This window comes from Plectropomus leopardus, chromosome 2, assembly GCF_026936395.1.
Source record: "Plectropomus leopardus strain MGB_pleo_1.0 chromosome 2, ASM2693639v1, whole genome shotgun sequence".
Classification (NCBI taxonomy): domain Eukaryota; kingdom Metazoa; phylum Chordata; class Actinopteri; order Perciformes; family Serranidae; genus Plectropomus; species Plectropomus leopardus.
Genome location: NC_142177.1, coordinates 28,932,565 through 28,958,934, shown reverse-complemented (window position 1 = coordinate 28,958,934; position 26,370 = coordinate 28,932,565). Strand labels below are relative to the sequence as shown.

Below are 26,370 nucleotides of genomic sequence, written 5' to 3'. Positions count from 1 at the left end.
ACACTCTTTTTTGCTTGTTTGGAGTGCAACTGGATTGAGTTAATTTCTGCCCTGACACACTGATACATTTTGACCACACCTGCAATCATCCCCTGATTGAGCCCATGCATAGGAAGTGCCAGTTTACAACATCACAGTACTTAACTGTAATTAAATCCAATCAAAGCATGCTGTTCCAGCTCCAGATAGTATCTTTCTCCATATTTAGTGGGTTTCTTTGGAAAACAAGTGACCCTTTATGGCTGGGCAGAATCAGAGTGGAATTTTTCTCCCTTTGAATCTTACAAGGGATCACTTCAAATCATGTAGATGCTAAAAGGATTGACTCACTGCGCAAAGCAAGATAACATCGCTCAAATGCTGTTACGGGGCATTTGGTTTTACAAAGTCAAAACCTGAACTCAAAGTGCAGGGAGGGAGAAAGAAAGGAGTTACAACAGCTTGCTCATACTCAACCCAGACAGTTTCCTTTGGAGGAAAATAGATAAGGGGAGGGGGTGAGTGACACTAGTAGGTTTCGGAGCTTCTGCAAACCACACATCAATCTGTGCACAGGGAGGGATGAGAACTGCAGTGCGCAGAGATCCCAGAATAAAAGGGCAAATCATCGCTTGAAAGGTAAGCTTTGAAAGTTTGAAAAAAAAAAAATCCCATGGTAATGTTGTATTGTGTAAGGTTGTTTGAGTTCAACAGTTTGAGATGGGTGTTCAGTGAATTAGAGTTCAATTCAAGTGTTAAATTTTGTTCCTCTGCAGGCGAGAGCGATGGATTTTGGACTATAGAGTAATTAAATCTGATTCACAAAACCCACTTTAACAGAGTGAGCTGGCACAAAACTGCGGATCACCCCACAGCGGAGAGACATCTATTTGTTTGGTGATGTGAACGCTGGCTGCGCCGGAGCGGCGCTTTTGCGCACGATGGAGGAGCTTTTACGCGAGCAGAGTAGTTGGTCGCAGAATGTTTCCTGGAGCAACTCAAGTCGTGGGAATGATACTCATTTAGGAAACGCCACAATAAATCCTTTGAAACGAAATGAAGACGTGGCCAAAGTGGAAGTTACCGTCCTGGTCCTGGTGCTGCTGCTCGCTCTGACCGGCAACCTGTGCGTCCTGTGGGCCATCCACACCACCAAGCACAGCCAATCTCGGATGTATTACTTCATGAAGCACCTGAGCATCGCAGACCTTGTCGTTGCAGTCTTTCAGGTCTTACCGCAACTCATTTGGGATATCACATTTCGCTTCTACGGGCCGGATTTGCTGTGCAGGTTGGTCAAATACCTCCAGGTCGTGGGGATGTTTGCATCTACCTACATGCTCGTCCTGATGTCCATCGACAGGTGCTTAGCTATCTGCCAGCCGCTCCGCTCGGTGCACAAGAGAAAAGATCGCTTCTGTGTGATCGCCTCTTGGATGCTCAGCCTGGTCTTCAGCACTCCTCAAGCGTACATATTTTCTTTGAGGGAGGTCGGGAACGGAGTTTATGACTGCTGGGGGGACTTCATACAGCCATGGGGGGCCAAAGCGTACATCACATGGATGAGTCTCAGCATTTACATTCTCCCAGTGGCAATTTTAAGCATCTGCTATGGATTGATATGTTTTAAAATATGGCAGAATTTCAATTTAAAAACCAAAAGGGATCAGTTCCTGGCTCTCACTCCAAGGCCCTCCAAAGGCGCTCATCCCCTCTGTCGTGTGAGCAGCGTGAGGCTCATTTCCAAAGCAAAGATCCGCACAGTGAAAATGACATTTGTTGTGGTCCTTGCCTACATTGTGTGCTGGACTCCCTTCTTCTTTGTCCAGATGTGGTCTGCATGGGATCCTGCTGCACCAAGAGAAGGTAAAGACACACTCAGGGTTTTTTTTTTCTTTACTTATGCACATTTGGTGGCCATGGCGAGCTTCCCCTGGTTTTATTTTATTTTATTTTCTATATATTATTATTAGTATTATTATTATTAATTTATTAACTAATCTATTTAAAAGTGACAGTTGCTCAGTCTATAGGGACTGGGCTTTAGGAACAAGAGGGTCACCGGTTCAAGTCTGCATACAGACATCGAGTGTGGACTGTGTTATGGTCAGAGATCCACAGAGTGTCAAAATCTAGCTCACAGGTTTCCTTGCTGATCAGGAGTTATTGGGTTTACCTGGGATGTTCTCCCTCAGTTGCTGGCAATCAGATTGCTGGGAGGCTTTATAGGGAGGCTGGGTTTTCCTGCTCAGTTGGTTGTGTGTCTCCTGAGAGTCCACACCTTCAGTTGGCTTTATTTGTTTTTTTTTTGTTTTTTGTTTTTTTGTTTTAGGTGGAAGTCTGTGTTGAGTGTGTGCTGGAGGTGTGATTCCTCTTTTGGCCATTTATTTTATTTACCCCCTATTCAGTGACACCCACTTAGGTCTAGTTTTGGGAGCAGTTGTTTTGTTTGTCTATTTTTTTAGAATCAGTGAGTGGCTGTGGGGAGTTTTATTCACACACCACCTTTTAGAAACCAAAGTGCCTGATTTTGCTTTCACCTTTTTGTACATGTGCAGTGTTTCCCAAACCGCGACCCATGTCCTTCAGGTTTTGTTTTCTGGTGAAACGTAACAACTGGTCACTGAGCAGGTGCCAGATCACCTCCTTGAGCAAGGCTTTGAACCCCTGGCTCGGGCGCCAGTCCATGGGCAGCCCCCTCACTCTGACATCTCTCCATTTAATGCATGTATAGGTCCTGCATTCATGTGTATTTCAGGCTTGTGTGTATATGACAACAGAGTGAAAAAAATTAATTTCCTGCTGGGGATTAATAAAGTAATATAAAATAAAATGAAATTATATATATATATATACTGTATATATATATTGCATTTATTATTAATAAGAACAAGAGCTGGTGACACAGTGGTGCCCTTCAGTTTGGAGATGACATGGTCTCCCAGTCAGTGTGGACTGTCTCATGGGTCTCCGTCAAAGACATGCAGCTTAGGTTAACAGGGGACTTTAAATTGCCTGTTGTAATGAATGTGAGCATGAATGATTGTCTGTTTCTATAGACCTTTTACACTACCTTTTCAAGGTGAAAAAATGTACTGTTATGCCACCTTGCCATTATTTATAAAAGGTATGCTTGCAGAACTGGAGGGCGGGGGGTTGTTTTACCTTAAAGTTGGTAGTGGAGGTAGTAACTGCACCGAAACAGCATCTGCATAAAAGGGACAGCCAACAGGACAGGACCATATTATTGTTGATAAAGTGCTTCAGACACATAAGTTATGTCACGCTAGAGGTCAATGCAGTTGTATTAGAAGTCATGCTCATCACACCTCTTTTGCTTTCGCCATGCCAGCATGGCATCTAAAATCACACACTGGAGTGGCATGATGCTGCCGTTGTCTGATTCTGTGAAAAAAGAGGCACAAAAAAGGGACTTTGTAGCAGCCCTATAGCATGATCTCTATGTGTCAGCCCTGTGATAGTCTGGTGACTCCGCCTCTCATCTAATGTCAGCTGGGATAGGCTCCAGTCCCTGTGACTCTAAGTAGGATAAGCAGTATAAGTATAAGCAGAAATCAACAAAATAAACAACTTAGCTAACAAACAATAATAGCAACATAAATACAAGCAATAAAAGAATACGATATGTGCACTTTCTTATTTTTCTTTTTTTTTTTGTACTGCACCCCAGATGGTTTTACCTTTGCATCTTCTTTTACTGTGCATACTCTTCATAAACTCAACTGTGTTAGATTTTTTTTATGTAAAAAAATAATAATAACAAATATGGGACAGTGAGGCAGTCCGAGGCAGTTGCCTATGTCACCTACAAGAAGATCTGCCACTGCCAATGTACAACAGATGCAGTTTGAATCCTGACATAAACCTCTTGCACATTCACTAAAGCAACGATTTATCTTGTGTATTTACTGGCTTATGAAGACATTAGCCCTCCTTTAAAGTGCCAAGTTCTCACTGACACAAGGAGTCGATCATCTTTGTCCAAGATTTATATTGGTGGATTTATTGCCCATAAAACATGTGATGTAAGAAAAATCACCTTTTCTGCAGCAATATTTCAGCACTAAGTGCCTCATAATACAAAGGTCATTCTTCCACCTCACAAAATATCTCTGGGAATATATAAGCAATCCACTTCACTTCCAAGGCAACACAATGGTGTTTAACTTCAGACTTCCCCAGAGTGAACGCAGATGAATAGGAGTGTCATTTACAGTGGTTATCAGTTCACAGAAAGTCTTCAGAGCCACTGGGAGAGTAAATGTACCAGGACATCAAAGAGTTCCTCTCTCTGTTCCTGCTAGTGGTTTATATCATTTCCATTTAACGGCATAGTTTGTTCAAATTTACCCCTCCTATCTTTTGAGTTCACCATTAAAGGGTACAAGAGTAGGGGAGCAAATATGCTCCAAAACCTTTCAAGTGGCGTTATCTGAACTAAACTGGATAAGTGTTCATTCAGAGCAGTCAGAGATACAGATATGTCCAGACTTAGCCAAGCTAATTATCTTTCTTTAGTTTCCCTTCATGCAGATTTGTGCAAAACCAGGAAAATAAACACATTAAAGCCAAGAATGCATGCAGTGCACATTATAGAAATGTATGTTGTCATAGAGGCCCCAATGTTGTTTGGATGGCTGGATGGACCCAGCTACCAGGCTATGCATATTTTAAATAACCCCTTGTTTTAAACGGTTTATTTGTTTTATGAAGAAAGGAGAGTATTCTCAACTGAGAAAGGAATACAAAACCTTTCAGTTTAATAATTTCAGATCACCAAATTTGGAGATCCTGCATTTTCACTGGACAGTGACACTATAAAACATAAATTACTCCATAACATTAAAGCTACAGTAGGTAACTTTTCTTGTCTTTTCTTTCTTTCTTTGAGCACACATGGCAAAGCTGACACTATTACCCGATCGTAAATGAGGCAGATTATTTGTTAAAAAACAAGACATTCTCATCCTACAATTACCGCCACTTGGTCAGTACCATTCATGTCTATATATGACGTAAAAGATATCCTCCTGTTATTGACATTCTGGGACATTGTGTCAATTTGTGCCTGTTAAATGCATTGTGTCCTTGCAAAATACACTTCCATTTCAAAGGAAATGCACAGTTTCTGCTTGTTAGATACATACAGTCTTTTTCAACGGCGGTAAAATACCTTGTTAATAACCGTGCTCAAACTGTCAAACTAGGCAGGGCCGATCAAATATGAACCAAGATTCTGTTACTGCATTGCCAATATTTCTTGCCTCAGATATTTCCAAAACATATTTCAGTGTAAAGTTAAACAATATAATGAGAAAGTTTGCGCCGGCTGGTGGTTGGTCAGGTCATAAACCTTCCTCACACCCTGTAAAGATAATTCAAGTATCATTGATTATCTGCTCATTTCTACTGACTTATTGCATTCTCTTTGAAGTAATGTCCCCTTCAAGTTGCTTAGGGCAGCTTAAAGTGTGACAACAAACACTCTCTTCCAGGGCCTGAACTTTAGTCATATCATCACATTTAACAAACCTGCAGTTGATCCACTGATAGCAATGGAGAGGCTGACTTTGTGCACTTGTGGAATGTTTATTTAACTTTTTATACATAGAATTTTCTTTGATAAAGTGCCTATTCTTTATCAAATAAATGATGACAGTATCATCACTATCCAACTTTTCAGCATCATTCTGATTCCATTTTCCCAACTTCAATCTGAGAAAAGCTCACGATATTACAGAAAAAGCAGCCAAGATGAATATTTTTTTTCTTTCATTTCTAGCAGTAGAATAAAATGGTTGATGTACTGTCAGAGTGAACGATACCAGGGCAAGAAAAAAAAGAGTTTGAAAACTGTCATTTTGTGGTATTTCCCCTTAAGAGACCTCTACTCTTCATTGCACCAAGCAATCTCACAACTCTGGATGGGATGTTTGACTTATCTGTTATAAATTTGAAGAGACATTTGACACTTCGCACAGCAAACCTCTCACAATAAAGCAAAGGACTATAGAGAGTCAGAGCAGCATGAACAAAACAGGTCAGCAGTTTCACTTGAGGAGAGAAGAAGACAACACACACTAAATCTCTCTCGCTCCATTAAAGATTTAAAAAAAAAAGAAGAGTTGGAAGTGTTCCACTTTTCCACTTTTCAAACAGCATGCTCCTTCAATGTGGTCTTTGCCTCTAAAGATTGGAAATTTAATCACTTGAATGAATGAGAAAATAAGGTGTAATTTTCCATCCAGGACAGCCTGTTCTAATTGAAGCCATTTATCAATTTTGTGTCAAGCAGGTTAAAATCCTATTTGTGTTGCATCCATCAACCCTCCATATGTTTTTAAACTTTAATCCCACACGTTTGTAGGGTCATCTGAAATGCTTCAGCAAGTCCCTTAATAGACTTCTCTATAAATGATGTAGCTAGCTTGAACAAGGACAGATATTTCTATGTATAAAGTAGAAATAAAATGAAAAGTCTTAATCTGTCCTGATTGTATGTGTGTGTGGTTTGCTGCATCTTAATTTAATTTATAGAAATGTAGGTGTATGGTTATGCTGATACTTTTTGAACAAAAGTTTACAGCCATGGCCTGGCATCATGTTAATGTGCACTAATTAGCACTAAACACAAAGAGCAGCTGAATCAGTGTTATTAGTTGTGCAAGTATTTAGTCATTAACCTAAAGTTGTTGATACATTTAAGTCTGGACCAAAATGGTGGGCTGACCAATGGAGCAACCGACACACCTAAGTTTCTACGCTATCAATGGCCAAAAGCACTTACAGCGTCAGTTCACCTGCTTTTTATCAGTCTAGATTGTTTTGGTGTGAGTTGCCGAGTGATGGAGATATCTGACGTAGAGATTTCTGCCTTCCCTTAGATGGAACTTGGCTTATGGGGCTCAAAGTGGCCAAAATAAAATAAAATAAAATAACAATTGGCAACTCACACTACTACAATCTAGATCAATACATAGCACTACAGGTTAGGGGGAAAATGTCTTTTTTTCAGTTTTTGGGTGAACTGTCCCTTGAAAAGTATAGCTTGAAAGTCCAAACAAACACACTGAGTTAGGACTTTAGCCCACAACCAGGTGATGACATCTGACTGAAATGCAGAAAAATGTTTTTACCTTAAAGGCTTTCTAAAAATCCTTCCATCCATTCCTTTTCTAAACTGCTTGTCCTATTCAGGACAGTAGGGAGCTGGAGCCTATCCCAGCATGCACTCGGTTAGAGGCAGGGTACACCCTGGCCATTTTTCTGCACAGGGACAAGGCTGGTGAGATTTAAAATGTTTATCCTTCACAGGCTAAAAACTGCATTTGTCTGACAAAATTTTCAGCCATAGAGTTGGTGCATTATTGAGTAAATATGGTGTATGTGGGATTGACTTAAAGTTTTACATTTATGCTGTAAAAATACACACATTCACCAAAATTATAAAGCATCTATTCTTTCTCTCTCTCTCTAGACATGGCCTTCATCATCGCCATGTTGCTGGCCAGTCTCAACAGCTGCTGTAACCCCTGGATCTACATGTTCTTCGCTGGTCACCTCTTCCATGACCTGACGCAGTGCTTCTTCTGCTGCTGTAGACAGTACCTAACAGCCTCCTCCTGCAGATGCGATCGACAGTGCAGGCACAAGAACAACTCCTCCACTTGCGTCATCAAGAACACCAGCAGCCAGAGGAGCCTCACACACACATCCAGCACAGGGGGACCAGGACTCTGAAGAGCCAGCTGTAAGACATCCAGGCTTCCTGTAGTTGAACTGTTCGGCAATCATGCAAGCCTCCATTTCAGGCATTTAATCATCTGCAGTGGCACTGCAGCATTTTTTATTTTCAAATTGAGCTAAATAGACAATGTAAATCCCCTGCACAGATCTCTACGGATGTATATCCTTTGCTTTCCTAAATCATCACTTACCTTTTGGACTCCCTTTGCACCTACAAATCACATGTTTATTTTACATTGTAGCATTTCGAAATTTATCCTTATAGCAGCTGCATTTTCAGAGTTGTTTGTATGCCTCTGTCCTTTAGTCTTAAACCTTCAAGTATTGTAATTTGTTGTCCTGATTTGACCTTAAAAGACAAGTAATTTTGACAGTAATTATATAAATTGTGCAAGACATTGTTTTGGCAAATCATTCTTAACTGCATTTCAACCTCCTGGGACTCGTATGTGTGCATAAAAAATTAAATAGTCTTTGAACAGTCAGTTTTTTAAGAAAAAATGATGTCCTCATATCAGGATGATGGTTTTTTAATCATAACTGTGTAATCAGGTATACAACAGTTTATTTCAATGTCTGAACATTGTTGTGCAAAAAACAAAATCACAAACAACACAACAACACAACATTTGTTCCATGTTTTGTAACTATGGGTTATGGGTCATTGTTGAAGTCTAAAACTGTTTAAACCTGTTCATTTCAATGCCTAAACATGGCTGTGCTTAAGCAAAAAATAATAATAATAATAATAATTAAAAAATGCAAATAATGCTGCATATCTTAATGCCTTGTGATTTGTTTGCTTTGTAACTCTGTATGAATTTTCCTTACTCTACATTCCAAGCTAGGAATTTCTATTTTGTCTGTAGGAATAGTCTGTCACACCAAATTGGCCTGTGTGAAATGCTGCGATAATAAAATAATAACATCACAAATCCCTCAAACAAGAACTTCTTGTTTTATTTCATTATTATTGCTAAAATTGGTCAAATTTGCATACCATATCAAACTAAAAACATTATTAAGCATTAAATAACAAATTTCTATTAACATAATTAAATACACCTACTCTCATTACTTTAATAAAGTTGTTTTTTGTGTACTTGCACTTTTTTGTAGTTGTGAAAATACGTAATTTTACTTTAAGTCGGCCTATTGTTTGTCACCAAAATTAAATGTAGCATTTATATAGGCTACACCAGACTGACGGTAATGTTTTGCGGTCACAAAAACTAAATACATTCATCATAAACTATAGAAAGTCTGTTGTATATTATTTTAATTATTTTGAGGATGGAAGGATGGAAAAGAAAGATTCAGGATTAAACAGCACAACTTGGGGTCAGTGGTCTAAGTGGGATGTGAGGATTCTTAAAATAATAAAATAATATGTAGATGTAAAGCCTGACTGATCTGCACTGAGAGCTGTTATGATGGTTTTGATTTATTGATGTCGTTTGAAGGTGACAGATAGATTTATTACAGCAGTAAAATTAAAAAATGCTGATATACATTAGAATTCATGTAAATGAAGGCTGAACCATGAGCAGAAATCACAGATCGCCTGCATAATATTTGAAAGGTTTACATTGTCCATCAATACAATAATTGGAGACTTTAAACAGATTGATAAACGATATGATAAGAATGAATGAATGAATGAATGAATAGGAATCCAATCTAACAGGATGTGGGTGCTTCTGTGACTTCCTGTATAGACCGAAGGCCTCTGGGAAAGTCAGAAAACCTCCCGACTTCAAATACGCAGCGACACAATCAAATGCAGTTCGCTTCCGTGTTGGTTCTGGTTAGCGTTACCGTGCCTAAACATATCTCTGAGAAAGGTTGCATCTACCTTAACTATTGACTCATTTAATGTTCAAATGTACGCTAATAACCAAAATCAAGCATATCTGCGACGTGGCATGAGGCAGTTGCTTGCTGAACACGCCAAACGTCCTTGTGCGTCTGGCAGAGCTTTGGCTAGAGGGATTTTACATTCAACGGACTTTCTACTGTTTTTGACAATAAACCGTCATGTGAGCGCATTCAGCTCAGCATTTTGGAAAACTTTGAGGAGCGCAGTGGAACAAAAAGGACCAGTGGACTATTATATTTACGGACTTCGCGTCACAGAGTGACTCATACAGGTGAGTGCAACAACTCCGGATGATATTATTAACAACCAGTACAGGCAATATTGTATACAGCCCCTTATTTTGCTTCTCTTAAATGTATTTTTTCTCTGGCTGCAGTGCAAATGGAGGACTTAGCGTTGACGCAGCTCACAGAGTGACTCATACAGGTGAGTGCAACAACTCCAGGTGATATTAACAACTACAGGCAACTTTGTGTAGCCTGCAGTCCCTCCTTTTGCTCCTCTTTGCTATGATGTGATTGTGTTGCTGCAGTGCAGTTTAAAGTTAAAACAGCTCCGCGTTGTCTGTCTTGGTGATTATTATATCTACTGTCGATGCTACAAAATGTGTGGAGTTGTCTTTTTTTCTGATTTATTTCCTGTTGGACATAATTGCTTTTGTTGTTCTACTAGTGTGTACATGGATATTTAATGGGACTGAGACAGCCAGTGTTTCCCCTAGAATTTTGTCAGGTCTGGTGGTAGGCCTACACACCAAAAAAAAACAACAAAAAAACAAAAAAAACATTTCCAGACACAACGCCTGGGACTGACGTGGTTGGCTCAGGCCTCCAGGTAGTGCGCCAGGTTGATGCAAAATTCACGGTCACGTGATGCACACTGGCCCAGAAAAACTGTTCCCTGTTGACTAACCATCCGGTTCGATAACATTTGGAAAGTCTAAAAACTGCAAGATTAAATGTTTTACACCGCCATTTAAGCTAGGGAAGTCGGTCGGCCGCCTTCGGCTGCCATTCATCTCTGCTACGCGCTCCAGAAATCCATGACATATATACATAGACCAAGCAGTCAGTGACAGCCGCATTGACTCACTGCAGTAGACAGTGGAGGCAGAGGTGTATCAGTGATTAACATCATGACTCACTGATTTGTATATATATATATATATATATATATATATATATATATATATATATATATATATATATATATATATATATATATATATACAGAATAACTGGTTAAATTAAGAATGCAAGTTTTCATATCAAAATGCTAAATTTTATTTCAATGAGTAAATGTAAGTTCAATGACGACTTCATATAATATAATATAATATAATATAATATAATATAATATATATATGTTTGTGTGTGTGTGTGTGATTTATTATTTAATTCATATAATTTTTTTTTCTTTTATTCATTTATATATATTGTAAGCACTTTTAAGCACAGTCTAACATAAATTTCATTATAGTTCAAATATAGTTCTCTGACCACACCTGATTCATTGGCTATTTTTTATGTGACTGACCAGTCCTGACCAAGTTGCTCTGTAAAATAAAAAAAGACTGAAAAATATTGAAAGCTCTGGGATTTAGTAGTTGTTAACATGAATGAAATTACTGACTGTAAAATACCCCTCAAGGCTAATGAAACATTATTTGTAGACTCTAAGCAGTGATGTAATTTACAGTAAAACTATATTAGGTGCAATCTATACACATTGTCATTTCAGATAGATAGATCAAAGTGGGAAAATATCCTGACTTGTATCATTCCCAAATTATGCTGGGGCCAGACAGTTTATGCCACAAGCAATGATTGCAACTTGATACTTGTTCAAAGTATGATGAATGATTAATAATATGTCTTACTTATGCCTGGTTAATGTGCCGTGACTGGGCGGTTTATTATTAAACTTGCCAAAAGTAACACAATTATCATTATTATTTGGCTATAACTTTTATGGTATTGATTAGTCAAACTGGCTACAGTGGTTAGGCTAAGAATAGCCATGTTAGCCAAGGCTGGCTTTTTTAATAGTTTCAGGGTAAATCATCAGGCTGTGCATCTTCATTAATCTCTAGATTCAATTTGGTTACGATTACAATTATCATGTCAAGGATTGGCTTGGAGTCCACGATGCATCATGACACATTGCATCCTTAGTTTTCTATATTAATGCACTTTGCAACTTTTTCATCAATAAATTCACCCAGTCAGGTAAATATGAACTCCCCTTTTTACAATTTAAACATTTATTTAAAAATCAAATGGAAATCACAAACATTATTTATTTTTATGAAATCCTTATTTAACCAGATTGGTCCCATTGAGATAAAGAATCTCTTTCCCAAGGGAGACATGGCCAATACAGTCAGCAGTGATAACACAAAGTTGCACACAGAGACACAAGGGGAGACAGAATACATTTCACAATCACTGAAATTTGCATTAAAAATGATCTATGAGCCAAAAGAGAGCTTTCCAGGAGTCATAACTTGAGTCTAAACACAGCAGACAACAGGAGTATTAACAGTAAATACTAAAATGCCATCAAACTTTAAAGTAGTTTAAATAGTGCAGTGTACTTTTTCATAAAAGAAAATATTTTTTAATAATATAAATGTTTAAATATTAAATTTAATGGCTGCTACTAGGAAGTTCTTTCGAACTGTAAAACTTTATTGTCCAGCCGCAGCTGAAAAATCAACTAGCAGTGTTACATGGCTATGATTGATTATGGGTTGTCACTGCACTGATGCAGAATCGTCCATGTCTGCATCACGATGCATCTTAAAAACGACTAATTTCACAGTTTCAACAGTCTTTGTACATCTGCAAGGAAATGCAGATCTAAAATCACTTTAAGCGTTGAAGCATATCCCAACAACACGATGGACTTAACTTAAATTTATACATCCTTTCAGTTATAGTGCTATGTTGTGCTACACTGTCAGTAAAACAGGAAAAATATACATTTACAGTACAGTATCACAGGGTAGTCCTGTTGTGACTGTCTGACAAGGGAACCTACTGTTTGGAAACTATATGTGCCGTTTGAACTCGGGGGCATACTGTTCAAAGACTTAGGCTGTCAGGGGATCTCCTCATGCCGCTGAATCAGAAGCAGCACACCATTTGATGATTACCATACCACTCAGCGGTCAACTTGTGTAACTAAATTGAAAGTGGCATGAGTTTGCTAAAAAAAAAAAAAAAAACCCTCCCAAACCTGGAGCTGAAACTAGACCAGCTGGGTATAAACCAGGAGTCCTGACTGCCAGGCCATCTGGGACAACAGTACACTGAGATCTGGTTTGACTAGCAACTTGACAACAACTGACACTGTTGACAACTGATTCAACACTCAGAAATAACAAGTACTATGAATTTCAGAACCACCTAAAGAGCCTCTATAACAGACTTGATGAACACCACTACAGCTTTAAGTGTGCAGGAAACTTTGTTACTCTGCAGGTTGATAAAGGGGAACTTTTTACATCTAAGGTCTCATCTTCTTTCTCCTTCTGCTTTGTAGAGTTCATTGATGCCCAAGACAGTCCAGTGGTGAAGGACACCGACCGCCAACATAGAGAGGAAGCTTCAACGCAGGCTCAAACCCTGCCTGAGGTGTGTCACACGGGACTGCTTGTGATGAGTGAATGTGGGAGTCAAATTTCAAGCGTTTCGTCGGTTCCCATTGGGAACCGGTTTCAACTTGTGATTTTGCGAATTTCACCTTGTGAATTTCAACTTGCGAATTTCAACTTGAGAATTTCAACCTGTGAATTTCCAAATTTCATTTGCGAATTTCCCAATTTCAACGTGTGAATTTTCCAATTTCCATGGTGGACCACAGAGGAAGGAATAGAGAGAACGTAAGTATATGGGAGCCCAGGGAGTTGAGCTGGCTTAATTGGCTAGCTTGATGGGTAAGTGTTTTTATTTTAAAGAAAAACTTGTAAAATGGTCCAAATAAAATTAGAGGCAATGTTTAATCTGGGCATTAAATGACCTAAAGGTTTAGTTCAGATTAAAGTTTGAGTGATTAAAGGGCTTTCTGTACATAATAGGGTTCTAACTGGCTCCTGTCTACAGTTTTGTCCCCATAGATGGAAATTTTTCTATTTGGTTATTTATATTTTTTCTCATTCCTGCCTTTATTAAGTAATTGTTATAAAAGTAACAAAAATAGAATAAAAAGTAAAAACTGTATAAAACTGTATATAATATGAGCTCTAATAACATGGCGCCCTCTTGTAGAATAACAAATATTGTATAAGGACTTTGATCCATAGCTTAAAGACTGGAGTACATTTTCCCCACTATTTAAGCATAATAAGTCACGAGCTAAAAGAGATGAAAAAGCTATTATTATTTTTTGCCCGACAACTAAGATGTACATCTGTGCAAGTAAATCAGACTAAGTTGACCACTGAGTTACATAAAACTATTTTCATAGGTCTGAATGACCCTGTTTGGCCTCATGATGATCACTGATCCTCACAGTGGACAGTCCCACACCATCCACAAAGATTCTGGCCTCTACAAAGACCTGCTGCAAAAGCTGCACATGGCTAAGGTTTGTGACTGCATTGGTGATAGTGACACAGACAAGTGGCCCATCAGGAGGAAAAACACCTACACCTTAACCATAACTAACCAAATAAATAAATCCATGAAAAGTTTTGGGTCTACTCACCCATGTTTTCATGCATAGCATTTTTGAAAAATAAAGGTTTAATACTTTTCTATTTTTTTTCATCTGATATATCTGCACTTTACACTTATGTAAAAACTGGTATAGGCTTGATATTTTTTAAATTACCCTTAAAGGTCAGCAGTAGTTTATTGGTAACCCTACAAGTTTCATACTACAATACAAAAACAAATCTTTCTCTAACAATTAATGCAGCTCCCCCTGCTAGTGTATTACATTAAAATAGCTAATAGATGTTAATTTTGCTGCAGCAGCCACCACAGTTTATGATTAGTTTTACGTATATCAAATACTTCCTGCCAGGGACAGATTCACCACTAGCGTAAAAAGGAACTCTAAATAATCACTGCAGTACATCAACCACGTGCAGCAGGCTTCTTTTAAGTTTATTTTCTTATCCATGGTAATTTATGCATACTAATACGCACATAGATACATACATAAACTTTAGGCTGCTTGAAACAAATTAATTTGAAAGCAGGGTTTAAATTTGATCATGTTTTGTACCTTGGCTGTAGACTGACTTGGCAGATGTGGCTGCCGTCTTGTTTTTATGTGGATAAGCGTGTTGTGTTTTTGCTACCACTAGATGGCACAACAGTGTGCACAAACAAGGACAACTTGACTGTAGTGATTGTTTACTCCTTTAAAACACTGTATCATTGTGTACAGGCATTTTTCTTAGATATTTTAATATATTGGAGGTTAAGTGTTGATATGCACAATTGTAAAGATAATACCCACTTTTTTCATCTTTTTAACATCTTCATTTTAACAACATAACAAAAACTCAGCAGTAATGTAAAATCTATAATGAATGCATTTTAAAAAAGGAAGCTGGTTTCAGCATGTTTTCAGCAGACTTTCCTGTGCTACAGATCAAACAGTGTTTGTCCTTCATGATGTAATATGGGGTTGACTTTGTAAATAGTTTCCACTGCTCCTCATGTGTGTCCACATGTTTTTTATCAGATCAATTTCCTCTTCTCTAGGTGGTTGGTGTTTTGGGGTAATCAGTGTACCTGGACTTTTAGAAACCTTTTATCTCATTGGGATTAATTTAGAATATTGGTTCCCCCTTGTGGCCACTGATTATTCCAATAAGTAGACATTTTTTCTGCTGTGTTTCTGTTGCTGTCGATTCAAGGCAATATGCCATCTGTTTATACTCAACATATGGAGAATGTCAGGATCTGGAACAAATAATGTGCGTTCTTGGCCTGTTAGGTGTGTTTTAAAACTTCTTTAACTTTATATGGCCAGGGAGGTTGTGTAACAAAACATTGTGGTTCAGGGCAACATTCACAGGAAGCAGTTTTAAAACAGTGAAAAAGTTAAACTCACTTTCACATACAGTTTTCAAAGTGTGACTAGTGTCTAACATTTGGCTTAACCACAAAATTTACTTAAATCTGTCTGTCATGGCATGTTGGAGAAATTACAGTTGTTTTACTGTGAGGAACCGTTGAACTTGAAGCATGATTTATTTGATGTTTGTCTGGTTCACACAAGTGAAAATGTAAAAACAGTGAAATTCATGGTTGTCAATTGTCAGGTTTTGCTGTAAAAAAAGAAACATCATTGTAGAGCTGCAGTGATTTTTAGAAATAAAAAAGGTTACAAAATATCTCATTCCAGCTTCTTAAATGTAAATATTTTCTGGATTTTTTTACTGCTATATAAAAGTCTACAAAATATTTTGGGCTTTGGGCAACCCTGATTGACATTTTTCACTATATCTGACATTTTAAAGACTAAACAACTAATCACTTAATGAAAAACATGAGCAAGTTGACACTTTACAATGTAAATAATTGTTAGTTGTAGCCCGACATCATTGAAATTCAATCCAGCAATAGACACTAAATCAGCTCAAAATGTTAACCAACGAAAATGATAATCATTAATCTTGCACCTTTGCAGCCTAATGTGTTGTGGATCTTCTAAAAGTCAGTGAAATGTCCAGAAATTAATCTTCGTGACAGGGTAAAGCAGCTGTACAGATCTTACACCTCCTTTTGTAAAACCACCCTCACACTGCTGTATATCTTCCCCATTGCCTCAAAGAATGGGTCAATGAAGATGCGTATGTACAGCGAGAAGTATTGGCTCACACAGTGCATATTAATCAGAAAGCTCTTAATACAGGGAGCAACAACCCAGATGTGCCAAAATGACAGACAAGCAAACGTGAAGCCCCAGATAAGTGACAAAGGGATGCCCAAGATGGCAGTCAGGGTGCGGTAACAGCAGTACTTTGTCCCTGTGAAGGTGATGTTGCTGCCTGTCCACACACAGTCTAAACTGTGTGTCCCAGCAGGCTCTGCGATCACATCTTCAAAACTGATCTACAGCATACAGAGAAGGGTCATTAATTTACTGTGTTTCGTTAGACAGGCTTATATGGTCAGTTCACACAAATCACAGATAAACATGTCTTCCCACCTACTTCAGGCAGAATCTAGCCAAGCTTTACAGAACACATGCACAGACCTCACAACGAGACATCAGGTACAAAATACGATAATATTCATATTATAATAAAAGGACGTAGCAAGTACAGTGGATGATCCTAAGAGACAGTGATTCCGAAAATAAATGCATTTTTTTTAATGCTCTGACTTACACTGACACTAAATCCCATTTGTTGTTTTTGTGTAGAGGTGGTGGCAAAAAAAAATGCATTAAAAAAAATCTTCTTCTAGGGATGTAACAATGCCAATGGTACGGATTTATCACAATATTAAAAAAGACATGATTTTTTTGGGAACAGCTCGATGGCTAATCGACTTGGCTAAGCTTAGCTCCTGTGAAAACAGCAACAACAACAAAAAAGACAAACTAATTTTTCGCATACATCGTTCCAGAGATATTGAATGTTAGCAACATTATATCATTTACATCGTCGACCCCAAAGTTGAGTCCTGTTATCAACACTTATTCAAAATCAACCATTTAAAACTTCCCAGTTCTCTATCAGGAAGCTTAAAATCACAATCAAGATTTTCTTCTATGAAGTTATATTAAATTTTAGCAAAGGATTAATCGCTGGCAGCATGCATGGTCAAATCAACCTTGATCCAATAATAGAAAGAATTATCTCAGGCCTTTGCTCTTCCAACTTACCAAAAAAGCTGACACACACACACATACACACACACACTTTCAAAGCTTGATCAATCTCAAACATTACATCACACAGTTTATACTTTAATGTATGTGCGTCCAAAGCAAACACTGAATATTTTCAATATTTTCACCTTGATGACGTCCTCATTGATTTGCTTGGGGTCTCTATTGATGAGGTCGATCTCCCAGGTGAAGCTGTCCGTCCTGATCATCTGCTCCTGGCTGCTGTCAAATTCCGCCATGGTCCTGCTCTCTGACTGAAGAAGCAGACTGAAGCTGAGATAATAAAGCAAAGGACAGCAAGATGATTAGCCTTGTGGGTGTGGCAGCAGTCCGAGCCACAGAGGGCAGGAGAGGGATGTGGCAATTAGACCGAAACACCACACAATGTTTATTTCAAATCCAGGAATGCCAGCGGGAGCTGCCAGCGATGACTTCCTTAAACTGTCAACTGTCAACTCACATGCCATGTGAAGTATAGGGATGCACACACACACACACACACACACACACACACACACACACACACACACACACACACACACATAGAGTAGCATTGTCTTTTCTTTTTTGGTGACAACTCGCACTGTGACTCAACATGGAAAACAGATAACTTCTCAAATTTCCCCACCTGTTTCCAAGCAGTATTATTGTTGGCTCCACTGTTGTACAAACAACCAAATTGCTTCCAGTTTTCCTCAGAGGTCAGCACAGTTTCCACAGCAACCTTGTTGGTTCCACCATTCAAAACTCTCTATCCTGGGAATAGCAATGAACTACAGTGATACTCTTTGGTAACTGGGTATAGCTACTGATAGCGATCGGGTAAAACGAAAATGCTTTTCTCTTCCTGTTTTGGGTAAGCAGTGGTTGATGCATTTCCTTTGTGCTATAAATCAAGCCTTTATTTTCCCAAGAGATCATACCCAGTGGCAGACATATTTGCATAAAAGTGAGGCTTGTAAGGGAGCCAATCTACATGCAGATGGTGTCATTTTCTATAGTTATGACATTGTGCAATCAGCATTTACTCCATAATGGTCAAGTGAAGCAAAAAGCTTGTGTGTATTGCCACTTTACAGAATTTTTTCATAGAGAAGCATGATGCAATTCACACTGCCGAAAGAAAAAGAGATTTGGTCTCTATTGATAATTTTAACATTCATGACACCTGTAAAGGGGGTGATATTTTGTATAACTCACCCATTTACATTTTATTACGGTTTATATTTAATGGTTGGGCCACTTTGAATGACAGGCTGTCTGCTAGGCACCGTTACAGTGTGTGAGTCAGATCCACCCCTCACTCCTCAACAGCACCATTCCTTCTTGCAAAATATGGTCTTTTCTGGCCAAAATGGTGACAGCCAAAATGTCAGAAATTGTTTCAAAACAGCAGTATAAAAACCAATGGGTGAGGTCATGGTAGATATGGCCAATATTAATAAGTCTATTATAGGTTTGCTTTCAAGACTTCAACAAATGCATGAGTAAATATATAAAGATAAGATGAAAATGTGCTTGTGTGTGTGTGTGTGTGTGTGTGTGTGTGTGTGTGTGTGTGTGTGTGTGTGTGTGTTTGTTTGTTTGTTTGTTTGTATTTGTTTCATTCTGACCAAAAGGTTATGTTTTTGCAGGATGTAGAGGATGATGAGGGACGTTACAAAAGAGTGGTTTTGTTTTTATTGCTGACTCTGTATTGGCATGAATTAGATAACTTTTCTCGCTGTATTTAGCAAAAAAACAGGAAGACACACACTCTCTCACTCACTCACTCACTTTCTCTCTCTCTCTCTCTCACACACACACACACACACACACACAGAGGGATGCAGGGAGTGGGAAAGAACTACAAACTTTCTATTCCGTTTTTCTGAATATAATACATACAAATTAAAAAACACTTAAGTTAAATAAAACTTAATATTAAAATATTATCAGTTGTTATTTGCAGAAAATTCATACATTACATAAGGTTAAAAATAATGATCTGAGGAATCACATGGTGATATGAGGACATGGTGGTCACTTTTAAAAAACACACAGTCAGCAATGAAAACAGAGCTGCTCATTTATAACATCTCTCACCATCCTTTACATCCTTTACATCCTGTAAAAAGAGGATGTAGATAGTGAGGAAGAGGTCGGGAAGAGATACACACACACACACACACACACACAAACACAGACATAGAAGAGGTGGGGCGGGCACACACCTCTCAGGCACATGCATCTGGAAATAAATCCATCTTATTTTAAGGTTCATCCCCCTTCCTGCTGACCTATTGTCCTTACAGTAATGGTGTCAAGACAATGGTTTAAATATCTGTTTAAATCACAGTGAGTATAAAGTGGAGAACTAATGAGTTATCCATAACTTTTGTTGCCATTGCTTCCTCTAAGAATACATCTAAGAGAAGTGTTTCTTCTTTTCTACTGAACTAAATGTAAAGGTTACAGTTTACTGTACACTACAGTTTGAAACTAACTACAGTTTGAAAGATTTAACCAAATATAGACTAAAACCCCAGTTTTAAAGCATAAATATGATACAACAATCAATTTATATAACAAATGATGCAAAAATTGATCAAATTTTGTAAAATCACACAGAGCTGTGTATCCCCACTGTTGTATCAGTGTAAGAAAACAGTATTATCAACAAAAAGAAATACTTTAATCAATTTCATTTTCTTCAAAACAATCACTGTTATGGAAGTTGTTAAAGAATCTGCATTGTCTTCATCCAAGATGTTTTTTTGTCTCACTAAAGTGATTTCACCCTCTGAGCAAGAAAGGAAGAATTAAATCACCATCTATTGTTTTTAACATTACACACCCTGTATAGACATTAAAAAGGGCCATCAGATGCTTTTGAACTATAACCAAACTGTGGAAAACATGTAATTATAAACATTTTACTTTGAATTAGACATTAAATAATCAAATATCAATGCCCAATTCAGCTCAGTCCACTACAACACCACTGCAGGAAACAAACAATCCCTGTCTGGATGTGTGAGTCTCATTCTTTGGCCAGGTGAATGCTGAAGCCTCCACAGCATCTCCCAGCACTCGTCAGGAAGGGACGCACAATGACGTCTAGCACAATACTCCACAGGCTCTGCAGCCAGCGTGTGCCGATGAGGATACACTGACTGCAGGGACCAACCATCCTGCCAGAGAAAGAAACAAAACAATTACAAACACAGATGCACAAAAAGAAAGTTGTTCACTCCCGCAAAACCCCCAGAGGGTTTTATACTCATAGCTTTGATATTTCGTAACTTTGGGTTGAATCAGGACATTAACCCTTCTTAGTTCTCTGCAGTTATTTCACAGTTCCTCTTTTTGTAAGCACAGCATGCATCTTTATTATGTCCTTTAGACAGTCAGAAAATCAAGGTCCAGAGAAGAAAAAAACTTTGGTAATCCTATGACTCTTGCTGTACTGCCACCAGAGGGTCAAATTTTTCACATAACTCGCTCAGGAAACATCTCAACTTTATTTACTACTTTATTTAGTAGGGATATTTAGTGTTCCCAGATGATAAATGCTTATTAGTTTAGTGATTGACTGACTTTTCCTCTCGTGCCACTTTTTATGATTTTGATTAAAATTTCTCGACAACGGTTCAATGGATAACCTCGATGTCAAAGTCTGCTGTATCCTGATTTTTTTCAGACTTTTGGGAGGACTGGACTAAGTTTAAGACTGAATTAAGTTGCCGTTATTAGTTAGTCTGTCTTTAATTTCACTTGGTCGGCTTGTTGTTAAGTGGATTGTGTTTTGGGGTTTAAATTATTTGTGTATTTTCCTCCTGTGTGCCTGTGCTGCCTTTTCCTCATTTACCCATCTACACACCTGCTCTGCATCAGCCTTGTTAGTCCTTTCCTGTTCTCAGTTCTTCACAGCCAATCAGCTTTCTGCCTGGTCTTCTGCTTCATCATCTGATTCCCCTCGTGAGCTTCTCCACTTGAACTTCATCCCCTCATCAGTCTAGTATGTATTTAAGTCCTGGTTTTCAGTTCAGTCTTTGTTGAATCCTTGATTCGATTGTGTGGTGTTCAGTGGTTGTCTTCTGCATTTGGGCCCACCTGCTCCACATCTCATGACACTTGAAATTGTGTACCGACTCTCATGTTCCCCACAGAATGAATTGTAGTTACTCTTGGGATCCCTTCTGTCATCATCAGATGAATATTTTACGATGATTTGTCCAGTACTTTGGTTTATGAGGAACTAAGTGCAAATTTCCCATCAGCCTCACCTGTACTTTGTTTTTAGTGCTAATAATTAAATATATGCATGCTAACGTGCTAAACTAAGAAGGTGAACATAATAAACATTAAACCTGCTTAACACCATCATGCTACCCTTGTCATTGTTAGGATGCTGGTGCAAGAATTCAGTCCAGCCTTAGGCCTGCTTGAAGTGTCTTATTTCAGGATGTGAGAACAACAAACAAATTTCCTTTCACCCCTATGTTATTGGAGTGGAGCCAGAAATTTCACATAATATCTCAAAATCCGGCTAAACGAAACCCAAACTATCTGTGTGATTGACAGTAGTAGTAAGAAACAATGTCTGTGTTGTTCCCTTAAAGGTCTATTGTGTATGATTTAGTGGTATCTAACACTGAGGGTCCAGAACTGAAACTTCTCCTGCGTGCTAAGCGTGTAGAAGAACTGCGATGGTCGACCCAAAAACATGAAAATGCAAATGGTCCTATCCCTTGGGAGGAAGTCTGTTGTGTTTCTGCTCAGCCTTACACCCTAACAGCTTCTTCAACATTTGCACATCATAATGCAAACTTTGTAACTTTTTATGCTATTTCAAGATACCTCCTTCTCTGCTCCAGTAATAATTACAAGGGCCACTAGAGGACTATGGTTGTTTTTCAATGAAAGCGGGCGTGCTCAAGGCTAATGTAGAAATAACATGGTGGATTTCATGGGAGAGGACCTGCTGTGTATATAGATATAAATGATTCCTAATAAGGTCAAAAGGATTCTTATTTTCAGTTGATTGTAAACTAAAGAAAACGTAGTTATAATTATCACGTATCGTTTCTTCTAGCAGATGCCCCAAAATCCTATACAATGGACATTTAGTATGTGCAGGAAGGCCTGATTGAAACCTACCAGATGTGGAGGCAGCTGAGGATGGCGAACAGGACACCAGAGATAATTGAAATGGGAATGGCCAGAAGCACTGTGACTATCCTGTAGATCCAAACCCGAGACACCTCAAACAAGGCGTTACTCCAGATCCACACTCTGTCCCCACTGCGCACTGACACCGGCTCAGCTATCACATCCTCAAACGTCACCTGGAGACACAAAGAGAAAGCGGTGCTGATGCTACACTCCTGTTCCAGTTTGACCTATCCACCCTCAAAAATAAATGATATCCACTGGAGGGCAGTACAATCAGCCAAACTGTTTTTTTTAATAATCTCTGTGTCCAAAGCCCAAAGGGTCCATAAAACAAAGTTTTATAGAGCTACTGCATAAGAATGCAATACCTTGAGACAGTCATTGATACCGCGGGGGTCTCTGACATTAATCAGAGGCTTGGTGTCACTGATTTCTACTAGAGTTGACGTATGAATGTTTTCCTCTTCTTCCAGAACAGGCGGGGCTCGCCACAGCGTCTCAGGTTCCTCCCCATTGTCAAATTCAGAGCCACTCGAGTCTCTCTCCAAGTCAATCTCTACTTCCTCTGAATCTTCCCCTTTCATCATAGTGCTCATCCAAATGTGAAAACACAATCCACAGAGCAGAGTTAGCGCCTGTCTCTTCCCTCACAGCTCAGACTGAGGCCACTGAGTGGACCCCTCAGCTGGCTGAGTGCTGAGGTTATATTGGGAAAGTTACAGTGCCCTGCATGGTATTTGCAGATGGTCTTTCAAGTGAAGATCATTTTCCTGTGCTGAGGGAGGGATAGGAAGGATAGTGTGGGATATAAATACTTTTAGCATGGCGATGGCTCTGATACACCCCATTGGGAATGCAATCACACTGACACAGACAACAGGAAACAAATCTGCATGAGAGCAAAGATACAGTAAAACAGATGTTAAAAGTGCACATTATGTAAGTTCCAGCTGTAATTTTTAGTGACACATATTTGCCTTTCTGCTCCTAATTTTCTACTTACTGATTTCAGTCATTTCAGATGCCTTTCAAAAGTATCTGAAACCTCAAATCTGGAGCAAATTGGTGGTATTTTAAAAAAAAACCAACAAACAAAAAAAAAAAAACATGGGGGATAAGGTGATGGGGACTTGGCAAGAAAGGTTCCACAAATAACAAGAGGATTTGAAAAGTTATCTATAAAGAGCAACGGAAAATGTCTAGGAAAAAAAAAAAGAAAAAAAAGTTTGGGGAAAAAAACATTTAACATTTAAAATTACCATAATTAAATATTTAAAATTCTGATTTAAAAAAAACCAAACATTTTAGCACCTTTTTCAGGTCATTGCATTTATTTATTCATTTATTTATATTCCTTACTATATTTCAGGAAATTTTCTTGTACTTTTAAAAAAAATAATTTCCTCATGATTTAGGTGTAATTTCTTGCATTGGTCATTGCCATCTTCCTATGTTTTGCACAGCTTTCAAAGGGCTAGAGATGCAAATTGGTTGTGTTAGAAAAGGGATTGAATTGCAAGACGATGCTGCCTCCCTCTGTCCTCTCTTCTTCAGAGCAAGTAGATGTGCCTTTGCTCCATTTTTATGTGAAAAACTGCAAGTATGCCAGGAAGATTCATTTTCTTAAGAACTGAAAAGCACTGGACTTTATGGGTCACCCTAAAAATCAATAAATAAATTCAACCCACTGGAGCATTATTACTGTAACATTTTCTTGGGACACTCTCCTTGACATTAAAAAAGCAATAGCATCCTCAGAATATGTCAAATTAATAACACTATTGAAATGCTAAAAAGCCAAAATAATGTAAAACATAAGACTTATAAGTTCTGTTTACCAACAATCACTACCATTCTATGTTTTTAAAACAAAAGCTGTCACTGTCATTTTATATTAGCCTAAGAAGTATATATGACTCATTTATTTTTGACATATGTAAAACTGGAGTGCAGCTTTTACATATAAACATCTGTTGCATTCAAGCCCGATTAAGCTTATTGTCAACAGGAAAAAAATCTGGCCCTTCAGTGTTGGCTTTATTTCCAAGCCCCAGAGGTTGTTGCTTAGGTATGACTGATTGTAAATTCTTATCACAACATTTTAAAAAGGAAGGGGGAGAGACTTTTTTCTTCAACATTTTGGTTGTCTTTGTCTGTTTGGAACTGCTTTAGTTTTGTTTTCTAAATGCTTCATCTGTATGCTTGTGATTTTAGTGTATTCCTCTGATACTATATATGTTGACAGTTTGATATAAACTTTTTTTTTTAAGTAAGAGGGGAGAGACCATAGTTACAGAGCAGCAACTATGGTGTTAAATCACTAACTGCAAAAATAGGTGCTGTTTCTCAAAACAGACATACTGATGCTTTACACTTATAGATGATTTTGATATTGGGAAAAAGAAAGGAAACAAAACTCTGGTCTAGAGGCACTAGTTGAACTCATATGGTCCAGTGCAACTTTGTACTAAAAATCCATCTTTTTGATCATATCCATCCTCTCACTTAAAGATATCAGTTGACTGTTAAGCTGTGAGAATCCATTACTGCCTTGGTCTGCTCTTTCTGGTTCACTCACAGCATCAGTCTCAAGGTGGAAGCAACAGGAGATATATTGCATGTTATCACAATATCCTCCTCTAGGTCCAGTATGAAGAGCATAATCAGGTCTCTGCACTCTGACTGGTGTAAAGCAGGTTTCGCAACATGCTTTTAACAAAAAAAAAAAAAACCCTTTCACCTTTGTCAACCTTTGGACCCATTAACCAGTCATCCTCTCTGCTATTAATAGGTCAGCTATGAATCCACAGTTAGACCATATCACTCAGCTACCCACCGCACCTTTATCACAAGGCCATCATCATCTTCACACACACATGATGACCCAGTACAGCGGCTGACTATGTGATAATCTGATAAAATAATGTAAATATACCAATACATCCTAAAGAAATACCCTCTCCTTTCTATCCACCCTATTCGTCTCAAAAATCCTCGTATTCTTCAAAATAAAATGATTGACTGAATGCACCATAGTAGATATGTATCCAAGAGTTTGACCCATGCATTGCCAAGAGAAGCAAACAGCATGGACATGTTTTCTATTCATTAAGGTTGAGCAATTACTGCACATAAAACAAACTGCTACCAAAACAAATTATGCATCCGTTCAACGTTGAACATAAATGAGCTACTCCATGATGACCACAGTCTCCATGGTAATGACCATTTCTGTCTGCCACTAGATGAAGATAGAGAGAGAACACAGTGTATGGATGACTGAGAGTTTCCTGTGTCTGTGCCGGAGATGATGGTATGCTAATGGATCACACACCTCGCCAGATGGAGTTTGTTTGTGACTGTGGCTGCACAGGTGAGGTCAGCGGAGAGAGAGAGAGAGAGAGAGAGAGAGAGAGAGAGAGAGCTCACTTTTTGTTTTAATTTATTAATTTTTAATTTTTACATCTATATACAGTAGACATAACACACACACAAAACAAAATGTTGCTCTTTTTTATTTATGCATGTTTTTTTTAGCCAATGGATTGCTGTTCATTTGAATAATATTATTGATTATTTTTTCTTATATTTATTTATGTCATCATTTAATTGTATCTGAGGCTTTGGCAATATTGTTTTACAAACATTCATGGCAATAAAGCAAATTTAATTGAAACTGAATTTAATTGAACTAACAGAGAGAAAGAGAGAGAGAGAGAGAGAGGAAA

General features: G+C 38.2%; 3 protein-coding genes across 4 annotated transcripts; 1 reads left to right on the top strand and 2 right to left on the bottom strand.

Annotated features, from left to right (window-relative positions):
* Positions 1-79: 79 nt before the first annotated feature.
* Positions 80-26,370, top strand: oxtrb (oxytocin receptor b). Its single transcript, XM_088090080.1, is given in 7 exon segments — positions 80-618; positions 756-1,845; positions 7,478-7,689; positions 7,691-9,896; positions 10,002-10,051; positions 13,172-13,263; positions 25,888-26,370. Coding segments are annotated over 3 exon segments (1,221 nt in total). The 5' UTR covers positions 80-618; positions 756-920; the 3' UTR covers positions 7,775-9,896; positions 10,002-10,051; positions 13,172-13,263; positions 25,888-26,370.
* Positions 15,582-20,014, bottom strand: LOC121958429 (caveolin-1-like). 2 transcript variants are annotated; one of them, XM_088090087.1, is made up of 3 exons: positions 18,114-20,014; positions 17,614-17,735; positions 15,582-16,701 (listed from the first exon to the last, which is right to left on the bottom strand). In XM_088090087.1, the coding sequence occupies exons 2-3, from the start codon at positions 17,722-17,724 to the stop codon at positions 16,360-16,362; spliced, it is 453 nt and encodes a 150-aa protein (XP_087946213.1). In that variant the 5' UTR covers positions 17,725-17,735; positions 18,114-20,014; the 3' UTR covers positions 15,582-16,359. The 2 variants fall into 2 exon arrangements, with proteins under 2 accessions (XP_087946213.1, XP_042363268.2); XM_042507334.2 differs by having other exon boundaries at positions 17,614-17,758; positions 18,114-19,010.
* Positions 20,138-23,357, bottom strand: cav4a (caveolin 4a). Its single transcript, XM_042507323.2, has 3 exons — positions 23,011-23,357; positions 22,628-22,815; positions 20,138-20,658 (listed from the first exon to the last, which is right to left on the bottom strand). The coding sequence occupies exons 1-3, from the start codon at positions 23,236-23,238 to the stop codon at positions 20,508-20,510; spliced, it is 567 nt and encodes a 188-aa protein (XP_042363257.1). The 5' UTR covers positions 23,239-23,357; the 3' UTR covers positions 20,138-20,507.

What these genes read in the sequence shown, in the direction of transcription:
- cav4a (XM_042507323.2), bottom strand. Translation starts at nt 23,238, where the DNA reads ATGAGCACTATGATGAAAGGGGAAGATTCAGAGGAAGTAGAGATTGAC. An exon ending in GTATCAATGACTGTCTCAAG is followed by an intron (nt 22,816 to 23,010) that starts GTATTGCATTCT and finishes TTGTGTCTCCAG; the next exon opens with GTGACGTTTGAGGATGTGAT. An exon ending in CTCAGCTGCCTCCACATCTG is followed by an intron (nt 20,659 to 22,627) that starts GTAGGTTTCAAT and finishes TTTCTCTGGCAG; the next exon opens with GATGGTTGGTCCCTGCAGTC.
- LOC121958429 (XM_088090087.1), bottom strand. Translation starts at nt 17,724, where the DNA reads ATGGCGGAATTTGACAGCAGCCAGGAGCAGATGATCAGGACGGACAGC. An exon ending in TCAATGAGGACGTCATCAAG is followed by an intron (nt 16,702 to 17,613) that starts GTGAAAATATTG and finishes TGTATGCTGTAG; the next exon opens with ATCAGTTTTGAAGATGTGAT.